At 34.1% G+C, this 24,417-nt stretch overlaps 1 protein-coding gene across 2 annotated transcripts in view; it reads left to right on the top strand.

The window, feature by feature from the left end:
- The window catches only part of CNTN1 (contactin 1), a 348,227-nt gene that overhangs the window by 182,221 nt on the left and 141,589 nt on the right, over nt 1-24,417 (top strand). For both annotated transcript variants that reach the window (XM_011974652.1, XM_011974653.1), the window contains 6 exons: nt 866-1,002; nt 2,558-2,590; nt 10,852-10,984; nt 14,558-14,730; nt 16,844-16,939; nt 24,156-24,362. In XM_011974652.1, the coding sequence (XP_011830042.1) occupies nt 942-1,002; nt 2,558-2,590; nt 10,852-10,984; nt 14,558-14,730; nt 16,844-16,939; nt 24,156-24,362 (703 nt within the window). In that variant the 5' untranslated portion in view covers nt 866-941. The remainder of the gene's footprint in view (nt 1-865; nt 1,003-2,557; nt 2,591-10,851; nt 10,985-14,557; nt 14,731-16,843; nt 16,940-24,155; nt 24,363-24,417) is intronic.

Raw genomic sequence — 24,417 nt, 5'->3', positions numbered from 1 at the left:
GCATGGGGCTATTCTGGGATCCTGGGTGAAACCTTGGCAGTGTAATCACATGGTCGTACATTACTGCAAAATTTTTAAAAGCAAGATATTTTAATTAGGCTGCTACATGGTTTTGTGGTTTCGTTTACATTAGTAATTTTATTTTCTTCTTGTCCTGAAAGAAAGCTCTCCGAATGGACAATTTTGACCCCACAAAACCTTGATTGTCACCTGTTGACGTGCAAGGAACACTTATTTGCTTTTTCATTGAATTACTAAGTGAAAGAAGTAAAAGGGATGAGGAGGAATGAATATTTTGTTAATTAATGTATTTTAACATTTAAAATTAGCATGTCTGGCAAAAATTTTCTTTAAGCCACCAACAGAAAATGCTAACATCATCACCCTTGTGTAATGTCTGTGAGTTTACAAGCTCTTACACAGATGTAACTTCAATTGAATCTTTCAACCAGGGCTTCGATTAAATGTAATCTTCAATTAAAGTGACTGATACCAAAATGTTTACAACTGTGCTATTTGTAGAAAAGGATTATTATACTCAATGGTTACAGAGGAAAAGAAACCTAAACACAGGATTGAGTGAGGTTCCTGATTGCATTGTGTCAATACTAGGATGTCAGCTGAAGCCTTCTGTTACTGACTCCACTCCTTTCATTACATGGTGTTTACAAATATATTTAAAGAAATGAAAACTTATTCTACAAACAAAAAGCATAAAGTCAAATAGGTTAATAATGTTTTCCTCAAATGATGAACATTTTCCATTTCCTTCCCTTTCTTTCTTCTCCTCTGCTCTCCTCCTCTTCCCTTCCTTCCCCTCTCCTTCCCTCTATTTCTTTCCTTCTCGTTTTCTTTCTTGATGCAGGTGTTTAAAATTATCCAATTGCCATAAAGCTAAATTCTTTTTTGGAAAATTGAACCGAACTTCTGCTGAATACAAGATGAAAATGTGGTTGCTGGTCAGTCATCTTGTGATAATATCTATTACTACATGTCTAGCAGGTAAGAAATATCCTTTGTATAATCTACATATATTATGTCAACATAATTGATATGTGTGTTTATTTATTAAATGTGTTGTATGAAGTAAAAATCCTTATTTGCTTTTGACATCTGGGTCAGACAGGTAGATAAATATGTATTAAGGGTGACCCTATTTCCTTTTTAATTTTAATTAAGATTTCACAAAACATTGCCAATCTTGGGTAATAGTGTGCTGGTGAATGTTTAAAATCTAGATCTCTGGGGAGATCCCTGGAGTGCAGCATTTGTCTATTACTGGGGAGTAAATTCTCCTACCATGGCCAGTTTCAACTTGACACCATTTAATGTGGAACTGGAAAGATGTGCAACAGCTCACTAGTTTGTAGTATTTTCACCACTCAGATATAAGTAACCACAATGGCAAAGAGAATATAAAATATAGCAAATAAAAGAGAGAAAGCAATGGGTTTTAAGCATTTGTTCCCTTTGTTCTTAGTATAATTTATTTCTTTGTAAATTGATATAATTTTTAATACTGGCCATGTTTAACAACTGATTCACAAAATTTCTGAAAATTAATAATCACTTCTTAAGAGCTATAAGTAGATGCAACACACTACTGAATCTTACAACTCTTTTACCAATTTGATCAATATAATTTAAAAAATGATTAAAGTAATCTACAATGTGTGTAGGGACATAAGACTAATAAAACAATTTTGAGAGTGGCATTCATTTTAGGACAAAGAAATATATTTCTGTCTTTCAAAGGCAAGTGTGAAGCATTCAGACCTATTTCCTACAATGAGAGGCACACCATATCTTTATCTGAAAAACTGATATAATTTTACCCAACTAGTACTTATTGAGCTAGGTCATTATTATGAAAGTATTAGAAAAATTGAATTCTAACAATCAATTTTTCTAATACTCTCATGTTAATGACCTAACTCAATAGATACTTGTTGAGTGACTGTTTTGTTCAAGACTTAAATGGTCCTCATCCTTTTGTATATAAATCCCCACAGATCACTTTAATGATTAATCTGAAAGGCATCATTATTAAGAACATAAAAAATTATTTTATTTTGGGGAATAATTTTTATTATGCTCACTCCAAAATTCAGAAAAGATCATTTCATTAGTACTCAAGGATTTTAATGACGTTGATAAATATATATTTTATAACCAGGGTAATTGTGCACACTCACTCACATACATTTATGTAATTACATGCATAATGTATTTACATATATAGTGTAAATACAATAAAGAAAAAATTTGGTAAAGTCATTGTGAAGTCTTATTTTTGTGAATAAAATAAAACAAAAATTATCCTATTAGTACTTAAAATTCATACTAATTCTATTGACTGCAAACTTTGATGCTGCAACTATCAATGTAAAGATAAGAAATAAATGTCTGCACAGATGTGAAGATACTTCAACCTTTATAGCAAAGGGCCACTACTCTCATTTCACTGTCTAGCATCTCAACTATTTAAGTAATGTTTGAAACCACAATTCAAATAACTGCTTCAGGATCAAAATTTTGTTTTTTCTTTCATTTTTAGAGTTTACATGGTATAGAAGATACGGTCATGGAGGTAAGTTAACCAAAGAGTAAACTTTGTAAATACCTTTTCCCTATTGAATCATATTTTATCCTTGTTCTAAGCTATTAACTCTCTAAACTTTAAGGCAAATGGTTAATGTTAGATCACTATGAAATTTTGTAAGGTGATCTTTCTGAGATTGTAAGCAAACTGTTGAATGAGTGGCTACATCATAAACAAATATCCTATGAGAGAATTGTAGCAAACGGAAAATATTCACTGTGGCTGCTATTTTTTCCCTCATGCTTTGTAACAATGCTATACCACTAAATTTGGAAGCAATATTTTAAAATTTGTAAGCATTGAACTTATTTTTGAAAACCTCTTGCTTTGTTGCAAGGGAGATAACTAAAGTTAGTGAACTTGGAATCTTAAGATTCAGTTCAATTAAAAGTTCACAGATATTGCAAAATTTATTGTTTAATAACCTCGCAGTTTAGATCCTACTTCAACTACCAAACAGATATTGCAGAAATAAAGTCAGCATGGCATACTGGAAAAAATACAGAATCAGAGTAAGACCAGCCTGAATTTGCATTTTCAGCTCAGTACTCACTAGATGATCTTACTCTCTTGTGTAAATTATATAACTTCTATGAGTCCCAACTCTCTAATATGTAAAAATCACAGAATTGTTGTGAGGACTGAAAAATGAATTGCAATGATAACTTCTAGCATAATGACTGGCAAGTAGGTGCTTAATGAGTGTAGCAACACTAGTAACTTATAAAAGCCACTGCATAATGGTAGGAGAATGAAAAATCCTGAAGAATCACTGAACAACCAGTGCTAGAACTTGCATGCCAAATCAAGGTTACCCATTGTATTAGTCTGTTTTTACCCTGCTGATATAAAGACATACCCGAGACTGGGAAGAAAAAGAAGTTTAATTGGGCATACAATTCCACATGCCTGGGGAGGCCTCAGAATTATGGCAGGAGGCGAAAGGCACTTCTTACATCGCAGCAGCAAGAGAAAAATGGGGAAGAAGCAAAAGCGGAAACCCCTGATAAACCCATCAGATCTCGTGAGACTTATTCACTAAGTATTTTTTAAAAATAGCCTATGGCTGCTTTTTCCAATTCCTTGACCCACATTCTCCTTTTAATCTGCTGCAATCAGTGTTTCCCATGACCACTCAACCAAAACTGCCTTATCCATGTCACTAATGTCACACCTTGTAAGTCCAATGGTCAACTCTCAGGTTTCCTACTTGACCTGCTGGCAGCAGTGCTGCAGTTCCAGGTATCACACGGAGACATAACAATGTCTCATAGGCAAAGGGAGTGTGCTTATTTTTTCTTGTATCTATCTATCTTTAAAAACAAGGAGACCTTTCCCAGAAACCTTGCGCTACATGTCCAGAGTTGGGTCACACATTCACCACCAAACTCATCATTAGCAAGAGTAATGGCATCACTGCCAGTCAACCTTTCCTTCTGAGTCATGTGAGGGATGGGTTGATCCTTGAACTAAGCTGAGCTTTGTCATGAAGGTAAAGGGCAGAAGAGGAGCTGATTAGTCAACCAACAAAGTCTGCTGAATTACTCAGGTGAATTGAAATTGAGATTTTTCTCACAAATGAAAAAGTTCCATCCAATATGTCATCCAGCACATTTAAGAGTTTTTAATGATTATTTTACAGCAACATTAGTAGCTAGTGTTTAAATGTATGTATTAAAACAAAAACATTTTAAATTTGAAAAACAAAGTACATAAAAGATTATAACAAAATCATCAAAACCAACTTCACTCTTCATGTCTTTAAGAATATTTTTCTTCTTAATTTTTTTTAGATTTTTTGAAAGCAGTATCATATTCTATTAAGATAAGAGAGCAAACATGAATAAGTTGCACATAATCAATCTGTAATGTTTAGATATTTAATTAATAACTAAATCATTTGACAGCAAATACGTTAGATGCTTTTTTCCACTTGTGGTCTGCATTTACTTTACTTTCAGAAAGAAAAAAAACCTGCAGCTATTGTAGGACCAACTTATACCCAGGCTAATCTAAAATGAAAATAAGTATCTTTAATTCCTTTGTAATTCATTGAGAAAAAGTATTTTTAAAAAGAAATAAAATAGCAGTATAATATATATTTTGTAAAAATTGGGATATGAAATAATATATAATTTATACTTTGCACATGTAGAGTTAAGATATGACTGTATAATATCCAAAGCTAACATTAAAAAAAACTATCTTCATTACTTGGCTGTAGGGAGGGCAGGTAGAAAATTTCACATATCTTTATAGTACTTGCACCAAGATTTCCTGTATATTTTTTCAACTAGACTCACATCAGTCACTAAGAATTATTTTCAGTACATATTTCTATCTCTAAATATGATTGACATTTTATAGCAGTCAGTGACCTGTCACTATTTTGATCTATGGTCCCAAATAGCCCCATTAATCAAAATAGACTAGAGTTAGACTGAAACAGGCCGAGTTCTGGAAGTAGATCCACGAGCCCAGTCATGCTATATATTAGGATGTACTAAGATATGAGGTAGGTGTCAGCAGATGCCCAGCCAGGTATGTAAAACAGAGTCTACATGCTTCAGAGGTGGGTCACAGGACAAGGAAGTAGATTCTCTAGAGAGACGTGACAGGCTCCCTTTGGGCAGGTAAAACCAAACAAGGAGAATTCAGTTCACTTAACTGTCATGCTAACCTGACTATATTCTTTATTCTAATAACTGTATTTCTATAAGTTTTTGAGACCAAATCCTTACTTTGCATGTTTAGTTATGGAGAAGTACTGCAATGTTACCTATTACCCATGACCCTAAAAAATTGGGGCACCAAAAAATTGGAGTATTTAAAGGCTAAGCCCATCTTCTCTTATCAGCAGGAAATGGTTGGCAATGGAGAAAGGAAGCTGTACTGTGTAGAAGAAGGATGCTTTGTGATAATTTAAATATTATCTCATTTAGAGAGTTTCAAGGGAGCTTACACCACTCCCCACCCAATAATCACTATAATACTGTAAATGTCGTAAAAGTTTCCATTTTAGTCTCTTGAAATTTTGATGCCATCACCTTTTTCTAATAGATTTTTCCTAGGACTCTTCTTATAACATGCCTGCGTAAAATTGTGCTTACTAACTAACAGATTGAGGTGACATATAATAGAATGGGAAGTGGAGTTTGTCTCAAAAAGTATATAAAATGAATAAAAATATCTCTGAAGCACAAATCATAATTTTACTTTCAATTTCCAGAAATAAAATAGAATAGCAATATTATAGTGGACACTCTCCACATAGTGATAGGTGAAGTAATCCCATTTGAGATTATATAATTGACTAATTATATTAATGGTGAAAATGAGAATGAAAGAACAGTAGCTTTTGCCTCTCATTTACATTAGTAAATATGACTGCAAATATTCATACATTATTTCTATCTTAATCTTTTTGATCACATTTAAGAAATGTACTTATGTCTGTAATAGATTTATGATAATCACATTATCTGGTAGGAAATAAATGCATTTGCATTAAAAGCAGATCAAAATAGTGATATGAAGTGTTAAAGCTTCAATTAGCTTGAGAGATCATCTATAACTTTATGCTCCTTTTAAGAAGAATATATCTAGTAAAAAAAAGGAATGTATTTAAAAAATAATTTTAGTTTTTAAAAACACAATCTCTATCTGTGGTTTGTTTCTCATGCCTTTTAACCCCATAATACTTCCAAAGCATCAAAATTTGTCATCTAAGTGTTTCCATGGCTGTAGAAAAAAATCAATAGATGACAGTATTTTCTGTAGGCTGAGAACATAATGCTTACATTACTGGATCCTTTGCTGAGCCTTGTATTGAAATATCCCTGAAAATTCTTTTCCCTGCATCTGAGCACCCTAGGTGAGCTAGCATGGTCATAAACTAAGGTACAGCCTACAAGGGAGACATGAGGATCATATTCAAGAGGTTCATGCTGCTGAACCTGGCAATGCAATACAGATGCTTGTTTTGAGTAGTTTTTCTCTCAAGGGCCCAAATATCTTCCTAAAATAAAATATATACAGTCATTGCTAAACCATCAAACAGAATACATTATGTGATTCAGGCTTGAAAAGTTTAGAAAAGCAGGAAGCATATAGTTATGAAATAAAATCTTAACCGAAAAATGAATGTGATGTGAAGTGTGTCCTATACTGCTTTTTGTTCTTGGAAAGGGCAAAGGGAAATATCTTAACTGCAATAGTCTCTCAATGTGAAAAATAATTTCAGTATTTTCTTGGAGATTCGCTTCTTATTTTAATCCCTGAAAGCTTGCATTGTCTGTTCCTATAAAGGTCAAATATAAGTGGGAGTATTGAGAAATATATACATATAATTTGTGAAAGGTATTATAACTGAGAAGGAAAAGTATCATAAGACACCAATATTATCCAGTTTGGCTTATAAAAATTCACTCCAAAATTGTTAAATATTTGCATATCCCCTTGGAGGGTTTGCTCATTCCTTATGTATAGGAATAACTCTACATACACACTCAGTATAACCTGATAGGCATAGCCTCATCATTATTAGTGTGTGACATTCTATAATTTTCCATGAAAATTTTCCTGGCTAGCACCTTTTCCTTTTTAAAAAATATATATTATTAAGATAAAAAAGCTACTTAAAACATACTCTCAGTTTTCTAAAAGCTGACCAGCTTTTATCTCAAAAGCATACATCTTAAATGAAAGGATACATTATCAAAAGAAATATTTAAGACTACTCATTTCATTAAAATATGAAAATCTACTAACTAATCTTTACATAGAAATATGTTTATATGAATCTGTCTTTATTTTATTTGAAAGTTCCAAGCAGTACTTTCAATAACCAAAGCAATTCTGAATGACCGTAACTCACCTTACTTCAAAGAGATAAAAAAGCTTCTTTCAAGGAAGCAAATGAAATTATGAATTAAATTTAGAATTCTGTATGATGACCCTCCATATAATGGCACTTCTAGAAGTCACTTTAGAAACAGACACTAGACAGACCAGGGCTGTCTATTTCTATATTGGAAATACAATTGTGTAACTGGTCTTTATTAATGTAAGCCTGTACCTCTTGAGATGAGTTCATATTTTAGGAAGTCATATTTAATCACTACTATATTCCATTAAATGAGACTAATATTTAGTATCTAAAAAATCTTTCCAATGTGCTGCTTATAGAATGCAAGTTGGAGAAGGTTCAAAGGAAAACTCTTAACTCTGAAGACCTGAGATTCTCTTAACAACATCTTTCACTGAGCAGATCTTTTGATTTTAAGAAAATTCAACTTAATCCTTTTTTTTCTTTGATAGATCATGCTTTTGGTGTTGTGTCTAAAAACTTATTGAAGTACCCAAAGTCAGATCAAGGATAACTAACACCTATAGTGTATCAAATTGTTGCTCCCAACATGACTATCTGAAATTTCTATGCTACCACTGTTGTAAGAAGTGGAAACTCAAGATCCAATCCAATGCAGATCAGTGGCCTTATGTTTAAAGTATATGCATACTTGCAACATACATTCATTTCTCCTTAAATCTTCTTACACGGATAGCCTTCTCCATTGGTAACAATAACATTTACATCATCCCCAGGCTTGTCGCATAAGTATCAAAGTACTTGGAAGATCTTTATGAACTTTACACTCCCCTAAGCAATATTTATTTTTAGTTTTCTAAATATTTATGAACTTAGATTTAAAATAAATTGTTTTAAAATAATTCACACTAAAGTCATTATTTATCAAGGATTATGGTGGGAATAGAAATTATCTTACCTTCAAGAAGAGAATCTCTATATATTGATTTATCTACTTGTCTTTTTAAGCATTTTTATATGCATTGAGAAGAAACAAGATCTTCAAATTGGCAGGTGTTACTAATTGCTCCAGTCAGAAGACCTGTGCAATTGGGAGAGACTCAAGGAAGAGCTTATGAAATTGTCAAACTGAGAAGAAAAATAACATATGATTTTTATCACAGATAAGCACAAGGCCATTTCTTTCAGAAATCAGAAAATCCAGACCTTACAGAAAAAATGAAAGTCTTCAGTAATCAGGGATTCAGGATTCATTTCTCATTTTTTCCCTGCTATGCTGTTACAGCCTGAATAGTCAGAAAATATTAGACATCATCAGTAAAAGTATTAGAAGTAAAGCAGAAAACATTATATTCATTTATGGCTTTTACAACCTCAAGAAGGATATGGAACTAGAGACAACCTAGAACACAACTTTCAAAATTATTGGCAGAGAGCATCTCTGTGAATAACTCATATTTGTAATCTTAATAATAATTGTGGTAGGCACATGGAGTCCTTAGGACATATGCTCATGTTCCTTTCTTTTCGGAATGTACGAGCCCTGTAAAACAAATTGCTTGCCTAAGACAATAACTAGAAAAGGTCATTGCAGGAGCTAAGTCTAAGTATCAGTTCCTCTCATCCTTCTGATTCTGATCCAGCTATTTATTTCCTATCTGAAATAGGATGGTGGTTATGGAATGTGTCTGAGGTCTATAAACTATTGAATAAAAGTTTCAGCAAATTTCAACCAAAAATGAGGCAGCTCCCTTTGAAACATTTTGGGTTAACTTATTAATTAGAGAAATTAATTCCTCATACCAGTGGCTGGGGTGGGGGGTGGGGGGTGGGGGAGGAGGGGCAGTGGAATTAACTTGAGGATTTTAGTAACCATCTATATGTACAAAAAAAATGTACTCAGTGTCCCAAACACAGTGCTAATAAGACCAGAGCTACAAGAGTGAAAACTTGGCTTCTGGTTTTTAGAAGCTTCATGATTAGTCAATACTTTATATACATAAGAAACATAAACTAAATTTTGAAGAGATTGGCAAATTCATGAGAATGGTTTTAAAATTAGCATTTATTCATTGCTGATTATAAGCCAGGTACACTGCCATCTTCCATGAATTGTCTCAAAATAATTCTGACAATAACCTTATCAGGTAGATTTTATTATCCCCATTTTATAAAGAGTGATATTGAGCTTTGGAGAGATTCAATAATTTGTCCAAAAGCACACTGATAATGGTACTGAGGCGAGATTTAAATGACATAATGAAACTATTTGTTCAAAAGGAAGCTGGAACAGAGCTCTCATCTTCAAGTTTAGTGTTAGAGAAGATAAAATGTCTGTGTGCCATTGCCTTTACTTCTCTCTTAAAAAATAACTGGAGTAGTGAATCATGGCTTAGATCGGGCAGAGACATTCCAGTGACCTGTAAGAATATTCGTTCTTTCTAGCCACACAGATCATTATTAATTCATTTGAGACATATGACTTTGCGCTGTGCTCTGTAAATGCTGCCGCAGTGGTGGCATGTGAATGATTCTCTTCTCCTCATCCTGCTGTGAGGTGTCACTCTTCCCTTCCAGGGAGAATAGACCAGAAACAACTGCTTCTCAACACAGCTGTTTGTGATCAATTTTAAACCAGCTGTTCAGATCCAATATCCATGTAATTTATTGATTGATTGTTCTAGATGGTGCTGAGTGCCAATGCTAGTCACATGTTTAGAAAAAAATCAACAAAAACTGGCTCAGAAAAGAGACTCATTTCTGCAACATCAAGAAGCTCTCCTTCACATTCAGACTCTTGTTCAAAAATCATTAGGCTCCTATTGTTTTTCAGACAACCAGGCAGCTACCCAGGAGAATGATGTACACAGATGAAAGACATAGCCACCTGTTCTCAAGCATTTGCAATCTAGCAGAACAGAAAGTTGTACCAAGAATCATAGCAAGTGTATTAAGTACCATAACCTATATGGGGAACTACAGGAACTCAAAAGAGGACCAATAGGAGCCAGGAGAGATGAGAGGTTTTGGCTTCCTGATGGAACTAACTATGGCTAGGTCACCAAAGTATCATGCAAATTTTGATAGGACAAGAAAAGTAGAATGATGATTCTAGGAAAACCAAAAGCATATGCAGAGGCTCAGGGGCATGAAAGCACAGCTTGTTTGGGGAATTGGGAAGTAGTTAAGTTTGGCAACACGTGGTACATTTGGAGAAATGTCAGGAGATTCACAGAAAATAATTTTAAATGAAGAGCCTGATGTTTGGCTCAGTGTTATGGAGGCAAATATCTTTGTTTTGAATTAAAATGGAGACTCTGTTTCTGAATTTTTTCAAGCAATTTTTTTTCAGTGTTCCCAAATTTTCTTTGACTTATAAAGCAGTACAATGTAAAACAATTTTTTAAAATTTTTCTTGTAGTTTCTGAGGAAGACAAAGGATTTGGACCAATTTTTGAAGAGCAGCCAATCAATACCATTTATCCAGAGGAATCACTGGAAGGAAAAGTCTCACTCAACTGTAGGGCACGAGCCAGCCCTTTCCCGGTTTACAAGTAATGTACCTCACTTCTCTTTTCAGAATGGAGTATCAGAGTAATGATCACAGATCAGCAGCTATGAACTTGTACAGATATAATATAGTGCTTCCTGCAAATTCCATGGACATTAACAAAAATATTGGCATACAAGCTATTAAAAAAGTTGTCTAATGCTCAAATAGGAGATTCTCTTAAATATATGCAAATAATTCTCACTATTTCTGCACAGGTAATGCTACTGGCATTTGACATCATCCACTTACAATTTGTATAATGGAAACCATGCTTTTAAGCCTATGAATGGTTATATAAAATTATACATAATTTAAGTATACAGATTTGAGGATAAAATGTTTTTGTTATGTACTGGCCTGGATAACTCATACCTACAGAAATAGATATATTTTTATATTAAGTACATTTAAAGATCTTGCACAAATAACTGTAGAAAGCATCAGCTTTTTCAACAGTCTCATATCTGTATTCCAGCCAACACAGCAAATTTCTTAAATGTCTCTACCTATAGGAAAATCTATATAAACATACCTCTTACTGTTTTTCTGGGTTACATACGTATGCTGTCAAAAACTACTTTATAAAAAGCAACAATGAGTTTTCCTGCTTCAGATGTGTCAGAAAAGTATACTAACAGTTTCTCATCTGATGCAAAGAATGAGATGCAAAAATCAACCAAAAGCCAGTGGGTTTAAATTTCACCTGTGCAATGGTTCCATAAGACAAAACAAGTGACTGATGGAGAAATTGGGGGCTCTAGTGTGTTCATGTCACCTGACTAAATTGAAGGTTGTCGCTCAACAAATTTTAATATTTTTTCCTGGATAGAAAAGTAACTTTCTATTATAAAAAATTATTATAAAAGAGAATATCCCCTTCCACCCATTTGATTCTAATGGTACTCAGGTTTTTCCTGCCTTTGGCTATAATTACAAAATTATTCTTAAGATAAAATGTGAATTTAGATACAAAATTACCATCCCATTGAAATTATTTTTATTGTTTCAATTTCATGAATGGAGATGAGACATAAGTAGGTATTTTATAAATTATAAATAACACATTTGTTCTGAAAATATCTGATGGGCTAGACTTATTTGCACCCTTAAGCCATATATAATGAGAGCCTATTTGTCACTGACATGGAATAATAGAACTAATAGGATCTGTAGAGGAGATCCAATCCGAGAAAATTTTACAGGAGAGGAAGCTGAATCCTGAATAAGTAAATTTGCTTGCTCAAGAACTAGTAAATCACAGATCCAAGACTGAAACACAGGTTTTCTGACTTCCAAAGAGGTATGCAATTTTTTCATTATTTATCTATCTGGATAGATTGATAGAATCCCAAAAGCTCTTTCAGCGACACTTTTTCTGTGACACTCTGTTGTTAACATTCACACAAGGGACCTTAGCAAATCAGTCTCTAGGCTGGAACAGAGGCAACCAGAAGAAAGGGCTGCTCTCAGATAATGTTCTAGAAACATGGTAAGTTTTTGGTCATTGTTTTCTCTCTTCTTTCAAATTGTATATCTTTGCATTTGGTTCTCTGTAATTTGAATAAAATATGTGTTTGTATAAAAAAAAAAAAAAGAAAGAAACATGGAAAAGGCTATGCTTCTCCTTGCTGCCCCCATCCCCCCACCACACTGGCACAATAAAAAGCAAAGCTTTGCTTTGCCAGTAAGTCACCAACTGCCTCTCACAGGTTGAACCCAGCACTGAAATTCCCACTTTAAGTTTGGCCTGGTTATCCATACATTAATAGACAGAACTAGAGAAGACAGATAGACGTTTAATCTTGTTATGAAGGCAGTCTGCATTTGACAGGGAAAAAAAAAGGGGGAAAGAACAGAAAAAAAAATCAGCTCATGATGCAAGTAATTTGATGGAAAAGAACATTTAAAGTTTTTAAAATGTACTTAATTTCAGGACAAATTATACTAACCTTGGTATTCATCCAATTTTTTATTCATATAATAGTTTTATATTTGTAGCATGTTCTGTGACAACGTGCTATTCATAGCAACATCCCGAGAGGTACAATGGGGGACTTTACTTCTGACTTATAAGCCTTGAGGCTTTCATTATCTTTCCTCCATCCCCAAAGAAACAAGCATTACAATTAAAAAACTATTAAAAAGGATTGTAGAATAGTCTATGTTTCTGAAACTAGACCAGTGAACTTCTTCAAACACAGAAAAAGGTAATTCTTATATGATGTCACAAGCACAATCAGATCCATGTGGAGGAAATTAAGATAATAAACAAAAAGTTGGAACCAATATAATGAGGGAGAAATTACAAAAATTGGAGCTGCCCAACAAAGAAACCCACTGTCCTGACAAGAGCTAAGCAACTTAACACTAGATGGTTCAGGCAGGGACAATATTGCCATCACCTGTGGTAAGAGGAAGGCTTTATTCATTGGATTGTAATTTAGTAAGTTTTAAAAATGCAAAATCACAGTTTTCTATACTTGTTTTTAAATTATCTCCTATTATGAAAAAAATTGTAACTAATAATGTTCCAGTAATTTTGATTTGACGACAGATATTCTAAAGTCATTAGGACTTTTGGGCATGATTATTACTCAAATTAGAAGTGGCCAGGGAATGAGTGATGTGGCCACAAGCCACTACTACTTGAGCGATTTGACCACAGCTCTAGGCTTATGACTTTCCTCAGGACATGGAACTTTAAAGGATAAACCCTGATAAAGAATGATTATAAAATTATACAGTTGAGAACTATTTTTTACATGCATTCTTTTCATCATCACATCAGAAAGTTAGATCCCTGTTTCCAGTCTATTTCTAATACTATCCCTATCAGTTAATGCTCTGATTATCTGCAGCATGTCTTACATTGTTATGATATTATGTGGTTGGGGAGAAAAAGAATTGTTCACCTTTTTTACTTTATTAAAAGTAATCTTTGAGTAATGAGAAAAGACATAAGTGACCACTAACTCTAGGCTGGAGAAAATCCAGTTTTACTTGTATATTTGTGGCTCAGAATAAATTTTCAAAATCCCTACTGACTTTTATCATTTTCAAATTGTGTGACTGACCTCTAGTGGTCAGAATATGTCACTTATTGAGCAGAACCCAATGTCAATTAGTATGTTTTATTGAAAAATTACTTTGAAATTTAGAGTCAAATATTGATATTTTATACTTATTTCTGGTACAACAATGCTTTTAATATTTTAGACAGTATATCTGCATATGTATGAATCTAACTGGTGCATAGATGGCTATCAATTACATCCCAAGAAATCAATTTATGGAGAAAAATTCAGCAAAATATTTGTCACTTGAGATACCTCACAAAAAAAAGACAAAATACGTCACGTACTTTGAGTTTTACCTGTCTGTACCTGAGCTAAATTACAAATTATGGTCCTAGAGACTCAGAATTATAGAATACAAAGAAATACCACCTGAATCATATTCTTAATTGTCTGACTTCACATGGAGCCGTACCCAAATTATTTTAGAACTGTGTTAGCTCCGTAGAGTTTCTAGGTCTCATGACCTGTGATATGACCTTTGCGTCTTTTTCTCATAGATGGAGAATGAATAATGGGGATGTTGATCTCACAAGTGATCGATACAGTATGGTAGGAGGAAACCTTGTTATCAACAACCCCGATAAACAGAAAGATGCTGGAATCTACTACTGTTTAGCATCCAATAGCTACGGGATGGTCAGAAGCACTGAAGCAACCCTGAGCTTTGGATGTAAGTAAACTGTAACTTTTTAAAAAGGGCAAGCGTGTTTAGGTGAGTTCAGCAAGAAGAACCATCAAGAAAGGATAGTGAGAGGAACGCATCATAGATGAGGTAGATCTTACAAGATGAGTGGGCCATAATTGTGTGATGGAGACAACAAAGCACCACAAGGCATACTATGAATGCACTCAAAACAATGAAAGATGATGTTGTCAAATAAAGGAAGGCTGGGGTCTGAGGATCTTGACTCTCTAAAAATTAGCATCAGGATGAGCGCGGTGGCTCATGCCTGTAATACCAGCACTTTGGGAGGCCAAGGCTGGTGAATCACGAGGTCAGGAGATTGAGACCATCCTGGCCAACATGGTGAAACCCTGTCCCTACTTAAAATACAAAAATTAGCTGGGCGTTGTGGCACGTGCCTGTAATCCCAGCTACTCGGAAATCTGAGGCAGGAGAATCGCTTGAACCCGAGAGGTGGAGGTTGCAATGAGCCAAGATTGTGACACTGCATTCCAGCCTGGTGACAGAGCAAGAATCTGTCTCAAAAAAAAAAAAAAAAGGAAAAGAAAAAAGAAAAGAAAAGAAAAGAAATGCATCAATGGAAGCGCCAAGCCTTGTATTATGAAAAGGGCTTTTGGGGGAAGAAAATGTCACATATTGCAACATAATGGCTGTAACTCTTCAAAGATTAACCCAACATGACAATATCTTATTCTCTAGTATTTAATTTCTCATAGTAGGAATAAATGTAATTATATTTTAGTTAATTTATATTAAATTTAAATTACATGAAACATTTAATTAGGACTAATAATGAAAAACTGTGCTAAGCTAAAAATTAGAGGTTGTTTTGAAAGAAAGTTTTACATTGGGAGATGAGTTGGACCAGGTTATCTCCAGTATGATTTAAATCAGCACTTAAATCTTTTGCAAAATGAATTATAGGATGAAAACAATGTTTTAAGAAGTCTTTCATGGTAGGGTTTATCAGGAGGGAATGAGAGAGGTCCAGGAAGAGAAGTAAGATTAAATTAGTGTGGTGAGAGTGAAAATTTAAATAACATAGATATAAAGGAAGGAATTAACAGGTTGCACAAAAGGAAAGAAGACTGTAAATTTTGTTTCCCAAGGAATATCTAGTCAAAGGGCAGAAACATTCTGTTCTCATTAATAATGGGATGGGAGCAAGAAAAACCAATTTCAAGGATGGCAGGAAGCATTTAAATGGTTGTTTCACATGCAGAGGTTATCGTGATATTGACTTATCCAAGTGGAAATGTCAAGTAAGCTATTGAGGATAGGGATGGCATTCAAATAAGACACCAGGCCTGGAGAAGTGGATTTGAAAAGTCCTCTGCGAAAAAGTAACACTTGGAATAGATGGATTTTCAGAGGTATACAATTTATACTGAGAAAAGTAACAATTCGATGTTATGATTTGGGTGCTGATCACAGGTAAGGAACAGGAAGAGAGGCAGAAAAAAAAAATAGAATGAGTGTCAGTAAAACAAATGAAGAACTGGAAAAAGAATATCAAGGAATCAAGCGAAATATAAGTTCCAAATACACAGAAGAGTAAAGAAAATTAAAACTGAAGCAAACCCAGAATTTGAGAAGGAGCAAGAGATTGGTCACTTTCACGTTCCCTAAACAGGGTCCTGCCTTTCACCCTTATTCCTTCCTAATATCCAAGCCCTCCCTCAGGAAGGGAAATACCTTTCAAATGAGTCCATTCCTCTTAAGTTGTTCTTTCTTTCTTACTTTCTTTGGTAGATCCTGGTATTGTCTGATTTCATTATATTTCCAGATACTCTGACTGAGATTCTCCCTAACTCTGAAACAAAAGTCTTTAGGATATTTGTGATTTTCAGGGTCATCAGAATTGTTATGCAGGCTGCTCCCAACATCCGTAGACTTTGAGCTCATCACAGAACTTTTTAGTAGTGTATACAAATCTCAGCAATGTAAGAACGAGGAGCTGACTTTACTAGGCTTCGCCAAACCACTGAGAAGTGCTGTATCTCAAGAATGAGTTATTCGCTGAAAGGTAAAATTGATGAATGTCTCTGTTTCTATTGATGAGGGAGTGAATATTTCCCTTTTTTTCTTTTGTAATTAGATCTTGATCCTTTTCCACCTGAGGAACGTCCTGAGGTCAGAGTAAAAGAAGGGAAAGGAATGGTGCTTCTCTGTGACCCTCCGTACCATTTTCCAGGTAAACTTAATTCCTCTCTATTAGCATCTATGAAACAAAATGGACAAGTTTCCATATTCTTAATAATAATGCTACATTATTGATAATCATGGCTCATTATTAATTATATTAGACTGAATATTTACATACCTTGTAATGTGTCACTAATTGTTATGGACACTTCCTTTCTCAGCTCATTAGTCACCTGGCTCTAGTCCCAAGGATCTCTAATCATTTCAGTTTATAAACTTATATATGTTGTATTATGCCATCATTAAAGTTCCTATTCCACAGGGAAATTCTGTTAGATTTTCTAGAAAATGTTCCTGAAATAGAATAGTACCAAGAAACAATGTATAATCAATCATTTTCTTAATAAGTTAGTATCTATAAAATACTGTGAACCCTATGTAATTAAACACTAGAAAGGGATAAAGACATAATAAATTATTAATCTCCTTAGAAATGCCAATCAGCAAGAATAATCATCTACTTTATAAATGGGGCTTAATTGTCATCTGTTATGAAATTCAACTTTGAATGTATGTTTTCTGTACTTTTATATGGCTAAGACAAAATTCACCAAAGTGCTAATTAAAAGATGAATTCTTCATATACTTTCACCAATTTTCATTTATTTATCAAATATCCCTTTGAAACAATACATAAATACCTCTTTTCACAATTTAAAAATCATGTTTCTATTCTTATAGTTCTAATATGCCATTAATTTGACTTTAAACATCTCCATGGAGACTGAAACCTAACAGGCTTTTAGAATACATGCAGGATTTTGTGTGGAATACATCAATCTGATGTGTGTGTATGTACATATACACACACATATATTTCACACAAAATTATACATTATGTATTCCATGTGAAATTGTGTGTGTGTGTGTGTGTATGTATGTGTGTGTGTTTATATATTATATATATATGTGTATATATATATAGCTATGGTTATTTACATATCAAATATTGGTGATTTCCTCCATAATAGGAGAAAGATGATTGCTTGATAAATATGGAGGGACATATAAAATTCAAAATTTTGTAACATCCTTTCAATGAGAAAAGCCTTTTTCTTAAGAAACTATATATTTAAATATATATTTAATATATATTTAAAAACCTACCATTTTCATAGCATTTCCCACAAAGTAATGGCCAAAAGTATACAGTGACTACATTTGACCATATTCAATACTGGATGGACTTCACTCCATCACTCACGGACTCAGAAAATCTCTTATGAGTACTTATTATACAGCAGGCACAATGTAATCCACAGAAATGCCTAGTGGAGCAAAACAGGAAAAGCTACCAGCCTTCAGAGGTCTTCCACTGGGAGAGTTAGACTTTAATAAGATAAATGGTTAAAAGACATGGCATGTTAGATATTGAAAATAAGGATATATATATATGTGTGTGTGTGTGTGTGTGTGTGTATATATATGTATGTATGTATAATGCAGGGAAGTAGAGAGAGTAAGTATTGAGGGATGACTGAACTCAGGAGGAGCATCGCTAGAAGGAAAGTTGGAATAAACACCTGAAGGAAGTAAAGGAGCTAACAATATGAGCATCTGAGAGAAGAGCATGCCAGGCAGATGCTGAGGTCAGACTATGGAAAAACAAGGAAGGCAGGGTGGCTGTCATAGAGTGAATAAAGCAGAGGGTAGTAATAAATGAAATAAAAGAGGTACAAGAGCTGCATTATGGAGGACCTTATGATCCATAGCAATTATTAAAACTTTGGCTTTTACTTTGAATGAGATTTACATTTCAGGGCTTTGAGCAGAGGAGACACATGACATGACTTAAGTTATAGAAAGGTGACTCTGGTTACTGTTTTAAGAAAGGATCTGGGGAGGGAAAAGGTGGAAACAGGAGATCGGTTTGGAGGTATTGCAATAATTTAGGTAGCATGTCATGGGCCAGAATGGTGGCAGTGGAGGTGGGAAGATAAATCCAGGCATATTCTAGATAAATAGAATATATTAAATTCTATATAGAAATATAGGTATATTTTGGTTAAATTCTACATATCTTTTGAAGGAGAAGCCAAGAGGACTTGCTTGTGGATTTTATGTGGTACATAAGATAAATATAAAAGTTGAGGATGGCATAAAATTTTTGCCAAGAGCTCCTGAAAGAATGAAGTTGCCATTACTTCAGCTGAAGGAATAGGTGTGGACATGTTAAATGTGAAGCGTCTGTTAAGCTTCCAAATGGAAATCAAGGTGGCAGTTCTATATGTGTGTAGATTTCAGGGGTGATGTCTAAGCTTGGAATATAAATTTGTGATTCATCATTCTCTAAGTTGTTTTCAAAACCATGGGACTGCAGCGTGATTACCTAGGGAATTAGAATAGATAGAAAGCGAGAAGCAGGGGTCCAAGGAACAGGCTCTGAGATTTTTCTAAGGTAAGTCCTGCTTTCAGTCTTTGCTGCCTCTTAGCCATGGTGCTGAGTGTAGAATTTCATTGGCCAGAGTAAGGTTGGCAGAAGCTTAAAACCATTAAGCCAAAAGAGTCCATTACTTCCTTATCTCAATAAAGATGAATATGTTTACGTGGAAAACAAAAACAAAAACAAAAATAAAGTTGGTTCAAGAGTCCAAGAGACATAATTCACAGAATAAATCTGAATAGTTCATCAGTTATACCACCTTCAACCAATATAAAAATAGACATTTGCTTCAAAACCATGCGTGTATGTATATGTGTATGTATACTATTTTACTATCTCTATGCTAGAAATCTCCTTCCTTTTTAAAGAAGGTAAATTAAGGTTTTATGTTTTGTGACTTAGAACTTGGGTTGAGGGTACAAAGGAATCTGTCTTTAGGTTCTGAACCTCTAAGAATGTTATATATACAATTATTTAGAGTTGTCAAACCCTATTGATTCTATTTGGTGATCTGAGATTCAGTCCTTACTATGTCAAGTAAACTTAGGCATGTCTACATCTTAATTTCCTCATTTAAAATGTATATGAAAATGATAAAATGGATATGTAGTTTCTTTCGTTGTTGTTGTTGTTTTTTGAGACGGAGTCTCACTCTGTCACCCAGGCTGGAATGCAGTGGCACAATCTTGGCTCACTGCAAACTCCGCCTCCCGGGTCCAAGTGATTCTCCTGCCTCAGCCTCCCGAGTAGCTGGGATTACAGGTGCACACCACCACACCCAGCTAATTTTTGTAGTTTTAGTAGAAACGGGGTTTCACCATGTTGGTCAGGCTGGTCTCGAACTCCTGACCTCGCAATCTGCCTGCTTCTGCCTCCAAAAGTGCTGGGACTACAGGCATGAGCCACTGTGCCCTGCCAAAGATATGTAATTTCAATAGATTATTATTAAAGTAAATAAAACATATTTTAGTACAGTTGATGTTTTGTATCTGTTATTATTTAGTATATCTCACTACACTAAAGATTTTTAGTTCAGGATTATAGAGATGTTACCTTCCTCATTTATGTGCAGGCAAAAAGTCCAAAAGGAAACATCTCAACTTTTGCAATCCCATATACTTTTCTCTGTATTTGGATGGTCTGCAGCTCCTTGCAAGGGGGGAAACTCTCATTTGGACCACTTTACTTATTTATCAAGAGTGATCATAAATGTGCATTTCAGTACAAATGTTCACTCAATTTTATAACATTTGATTTACAGCTAATTTCCTCGTATGTGGCACAGAGTAAGTGCTCAATATAATATCTGAGAGAGTGAGAAAATGAAAGAAAGAGCAAATAGATTTGTTCATTAAATTAAGTGTAGGGGTTAAGTTTCCTGAAAACATAAACTTGTCTGATTTTATTATATTGCAATAAATAATTCATAAATGTGCAAGACTTTTTAAACTCACAGACTCTCAAAAATGAAAACATAATGCTTCCTTTCCAACTAATTTTCTGTCAATATCATGATCAAAAATCAACTTACTCCATTTCACAAAATATAAATCATATCTTTGTATATAGCAAGAGAGAAATAAAGGGAAAAAAAAGTCTGTCATTTTAAGGGTAGGTGTTGTTAACAAAATAAGAGATACCTCATAATAGAGACATTATGAAATTTAAAATGGATAAGAAAATAAGAGTACTGTTCAGAATAACAACTCCTGGAATATTGAATATAATCTTGAAAGAATCTTAACAGACTAAATAGATCATTACAAAAATAGACAGGAATGAGAGACCAGGCTAAGGAACACATTAGCTCACATCAAAACTTTCTTTCTAAACGTGTTTAATGTATAGTTTATTGTGTTAAAGTACTGATCAGAAGCTACAGTGATTTTGGTGTAGGCGAATTCCATTCTGTTCAAGCTAATTTTCTAAAAGGCAAGAAAATCTTCTAAAAAGTTTTCAAGTTATTTCTCCATGGTTTGAACTAAAGAAGTTCAAGTGTATTTCAAGCAGATACATATAGCATTTTGCAAGATTACATAAGTGGTGTAGTTCAAAGTAATACAATGATATTAGCCAAATGCATTGTAATTGGACAAAATGAATTTCTCCTGTAATATATGTGCTCTAGATTTCTGGGGTAAAAGCAAGAAGTTTCATATATCTACCAGTAAAAGCAACATTTCTTAAGCATATGCTGACACTTACTGAAAAAATAATTTTATAGTAATTTATTGTTTAATCCAGTCTATAATCTGAGGAAAACAGATGGCTTTTGCAAAGATGGTTGATTTTATCATCTGCATGGGGCTAGGAAAGACACAAAGAAGATGGTCTGTTGAGTCCTTGAAAAAACTAGATCAGGGCTTAGCTCTTGATTGACAAAATCATGTCTCATCCATAAGTCGGAGAGTCAGGGTGGCTATTGCTCCAGTCTTGGTACAGCTAATTTTGGTGATGGTGGGTGGGGAAGGAGGTGAGAACATCAGTTCTGCCTCCCTTTTGCTATATGACCTCTGGCAAGTCACTTCACCCTATTAGGCCTTGGATCCCCCATTTAAAAATGGCAAGAGCCCGTCCTACCTTTGTTGTAATGAGTGCTGACAGATTCTAACAAATTGCAATTATTGTTTTGTCCAAGTGAATGGCTTTAAAAATAAGTAAGATTTGTTAAATACATTTAGATTAATTACATTGCAAGTCCCACAAATGCAAAGGCCACATGTATCTTGTTTAGCAGCACTTGGAAAGTACTCAGGTTTTGTAAAATAAATAAATTAGAGAATCTACATGGGACATTCAGTCAGTCAGACCAATTGTTCTATAGTCCAAGACTTATGTTCATACAACATCACGACAATAACTTCTCTGAGGTAGCATTTATCCCTTGTAAGGATCAAATACCATCACTTCTTTCATTTCTTTACACACATCTTTGATAAGTGGGGGGCAGGAAACTGTCTTACATTTTAGAGAAACTGAGTAATAGAGTGACTAATAAGTAATGGAGTGACTGATAAAAGTCATACTGAGAATTAAAATTCAGGTCTCTGTATTCACATAACCACTGAGGATTCAGATTACTCTAAATGCATTTTGTGGGAAGTATCTTTCATACATCCTATAGTTACAAAAGTCCTTTCTCTGTAAGGAAATACTTTCTTGACATTTTTGGCTTTGGTGGTGGGGCAGGGGGAGTGGGGATTTAATTTTTCACAGAAATCCCTACAAAATTTGGACTTACATTTCAACTGAGAATAGGAAATATTATTTCAGAATCAGAAAAGATCAAAGTCTTCTTTTAAATGTACTGTACATATCAGCTTGGATGAAAGACTACTTGATACTCCTTTCTGAATGTGATACTTCTTTACTTATCCCAGGAGCCCTCATTTAAGACATTTAAGCAGCTCCCTAAATATTTTCCTGTCCTAATTATCTGGTGACCCTAAATCAGCAAAAAGAAAAAAATTAAAAGAATTCAATTATTCACAGATATAAGTGCCTAGAAATATATGTTAACCATAATTCTGAGTTAGAGGCTAATTATAGTAGTCTAATTTTCTGCCTCTTTTAAACTGTATTCTGTTTCTTCAATAATAAACATATGCTGCTTCTTCTATAATTTTAAAAAATCAATGTTGAAAACCAAAATCATATAATCATATTCACTGTCTTTCCTGATGTTGTATTTTGCTGGAGAAAATTACATAGCTAAGCTAAATATAATCCCAAGGTTATTATTCCCATTATGTGAAGCTTATATAATGTGCATCTCTTTTAGTTTTTCATAATCATTGTGCTTTCACACTCTCTTTGAAAGCTTTGCTAGCCACGTTAAGTTCCCCAATGCAAAATAGCCGTTTGTCATGATTATTCATTTTTAAAAGAAGCCTGAGTGCTGTGAGTTCTTGGTTTTTCACCATTTTACACCTAAAATCCTATTTAGTCTGACCTAGAGAGATTCCCACTTACATTCTTCTCAGTAGAAACTGTCTTTATGTGATCAAGATGTTTTGAAGGGAATCATTATTTTTTGACCTAAAGGTGTGCATTGCCCATTGTCTCCTTTTGTGTATTTGTGGAATGACTCCTGGCGAGTCATTCATCAAAACAGAGAGGAAGGAAGGAATAGAAAACTATAGGAAATTCAGCAAATTAAGGAGGAAATTCAGTTTTCCATTTAACTAGTTAGTGTGTTCAGCCAAAGGAATTTCATGTGGGTAAGAGTTACCATATGATATGTCTCGTAATATTTAATTAAACCAGTACCATACTTTTCCCTGTTTCTGTAGTTTTCTCTTTTTAATGTGACCACAATAGGTTACGTAAGCTCATTTCTAACTCTATAATTTAAAATAGGTGTACGCACACACACACACACACAAACAGATAAAGTGATAATATGGTAAGTAATCTTAATTTTATTTATAAAATACAGTACGGCAGATAAATCATGGCTTTGGAGTTATTAGACGTGGATTCAAAATACTATTTCTTCATAATAGTCATGAAATTCTAAGCAAATTATGTAACCTCTTCGAGTTTCACTCAGCCCGTCAATGAAATGAAAGCAAGAATGTTAATAGTTTATAAAATAATAGAAATATAGATAAATAGATGTAATTGCTTATTGTAATGCTTATATTCATGTAAAATATGGTACATATTTTAAAGTGTGCACTGTTTGTCTTTGCTTTCTCCTAACATTTGCTCTTCAATAGCCTCTGTTAGATTAAGTGATAGCTTGTTACTAGCCTCTATTAAATTATGTAACAGCTTTGGGAGAAGCACTTCATATTTAGAAGAAAATAATTTCTTCTAGATGATCTTAGCTACCGCTGGCTTCTAAATGAATTTCCTGTATTTATCACAATGGATAAACGACGATTTGTGTCTCAGACAAATGGCAATCTCTACATTGCAAATGTTGAGGCTTCTGACAAAGGCAATTATTCCTGCTTTGTTTCCAGTCCTTCTATTACAAAGAGCGTGTTCAGCAAATTCATCCCACTCATTCCAATACCTGAACGTAAGTATTTTATTTGTTACACTCTGTTTTCGCAAGGTTGTCTACATATGGTATA

Source organism: Mandrillus leucophaeus, unplaced genomic scaffold, assembly GCF_000951045.1.
Source record: "Mandrillus leucophaeus isolate KB7577 unplaced genomic scaffold, Mleu.le_1.0 Scaffold1473, whole genome shotgun sequence".
Classification (NCBI taxonomy): domain Eukaryota; kingdom Metazoa; phylum Chordata; class Mammalia; order Primates; family Cercopithecidae; genus Mandrillus; species Mandrillus leucophaeus.
This window is presented reverse-complemented; position numbering and strand designations above follow the sequence as displayed.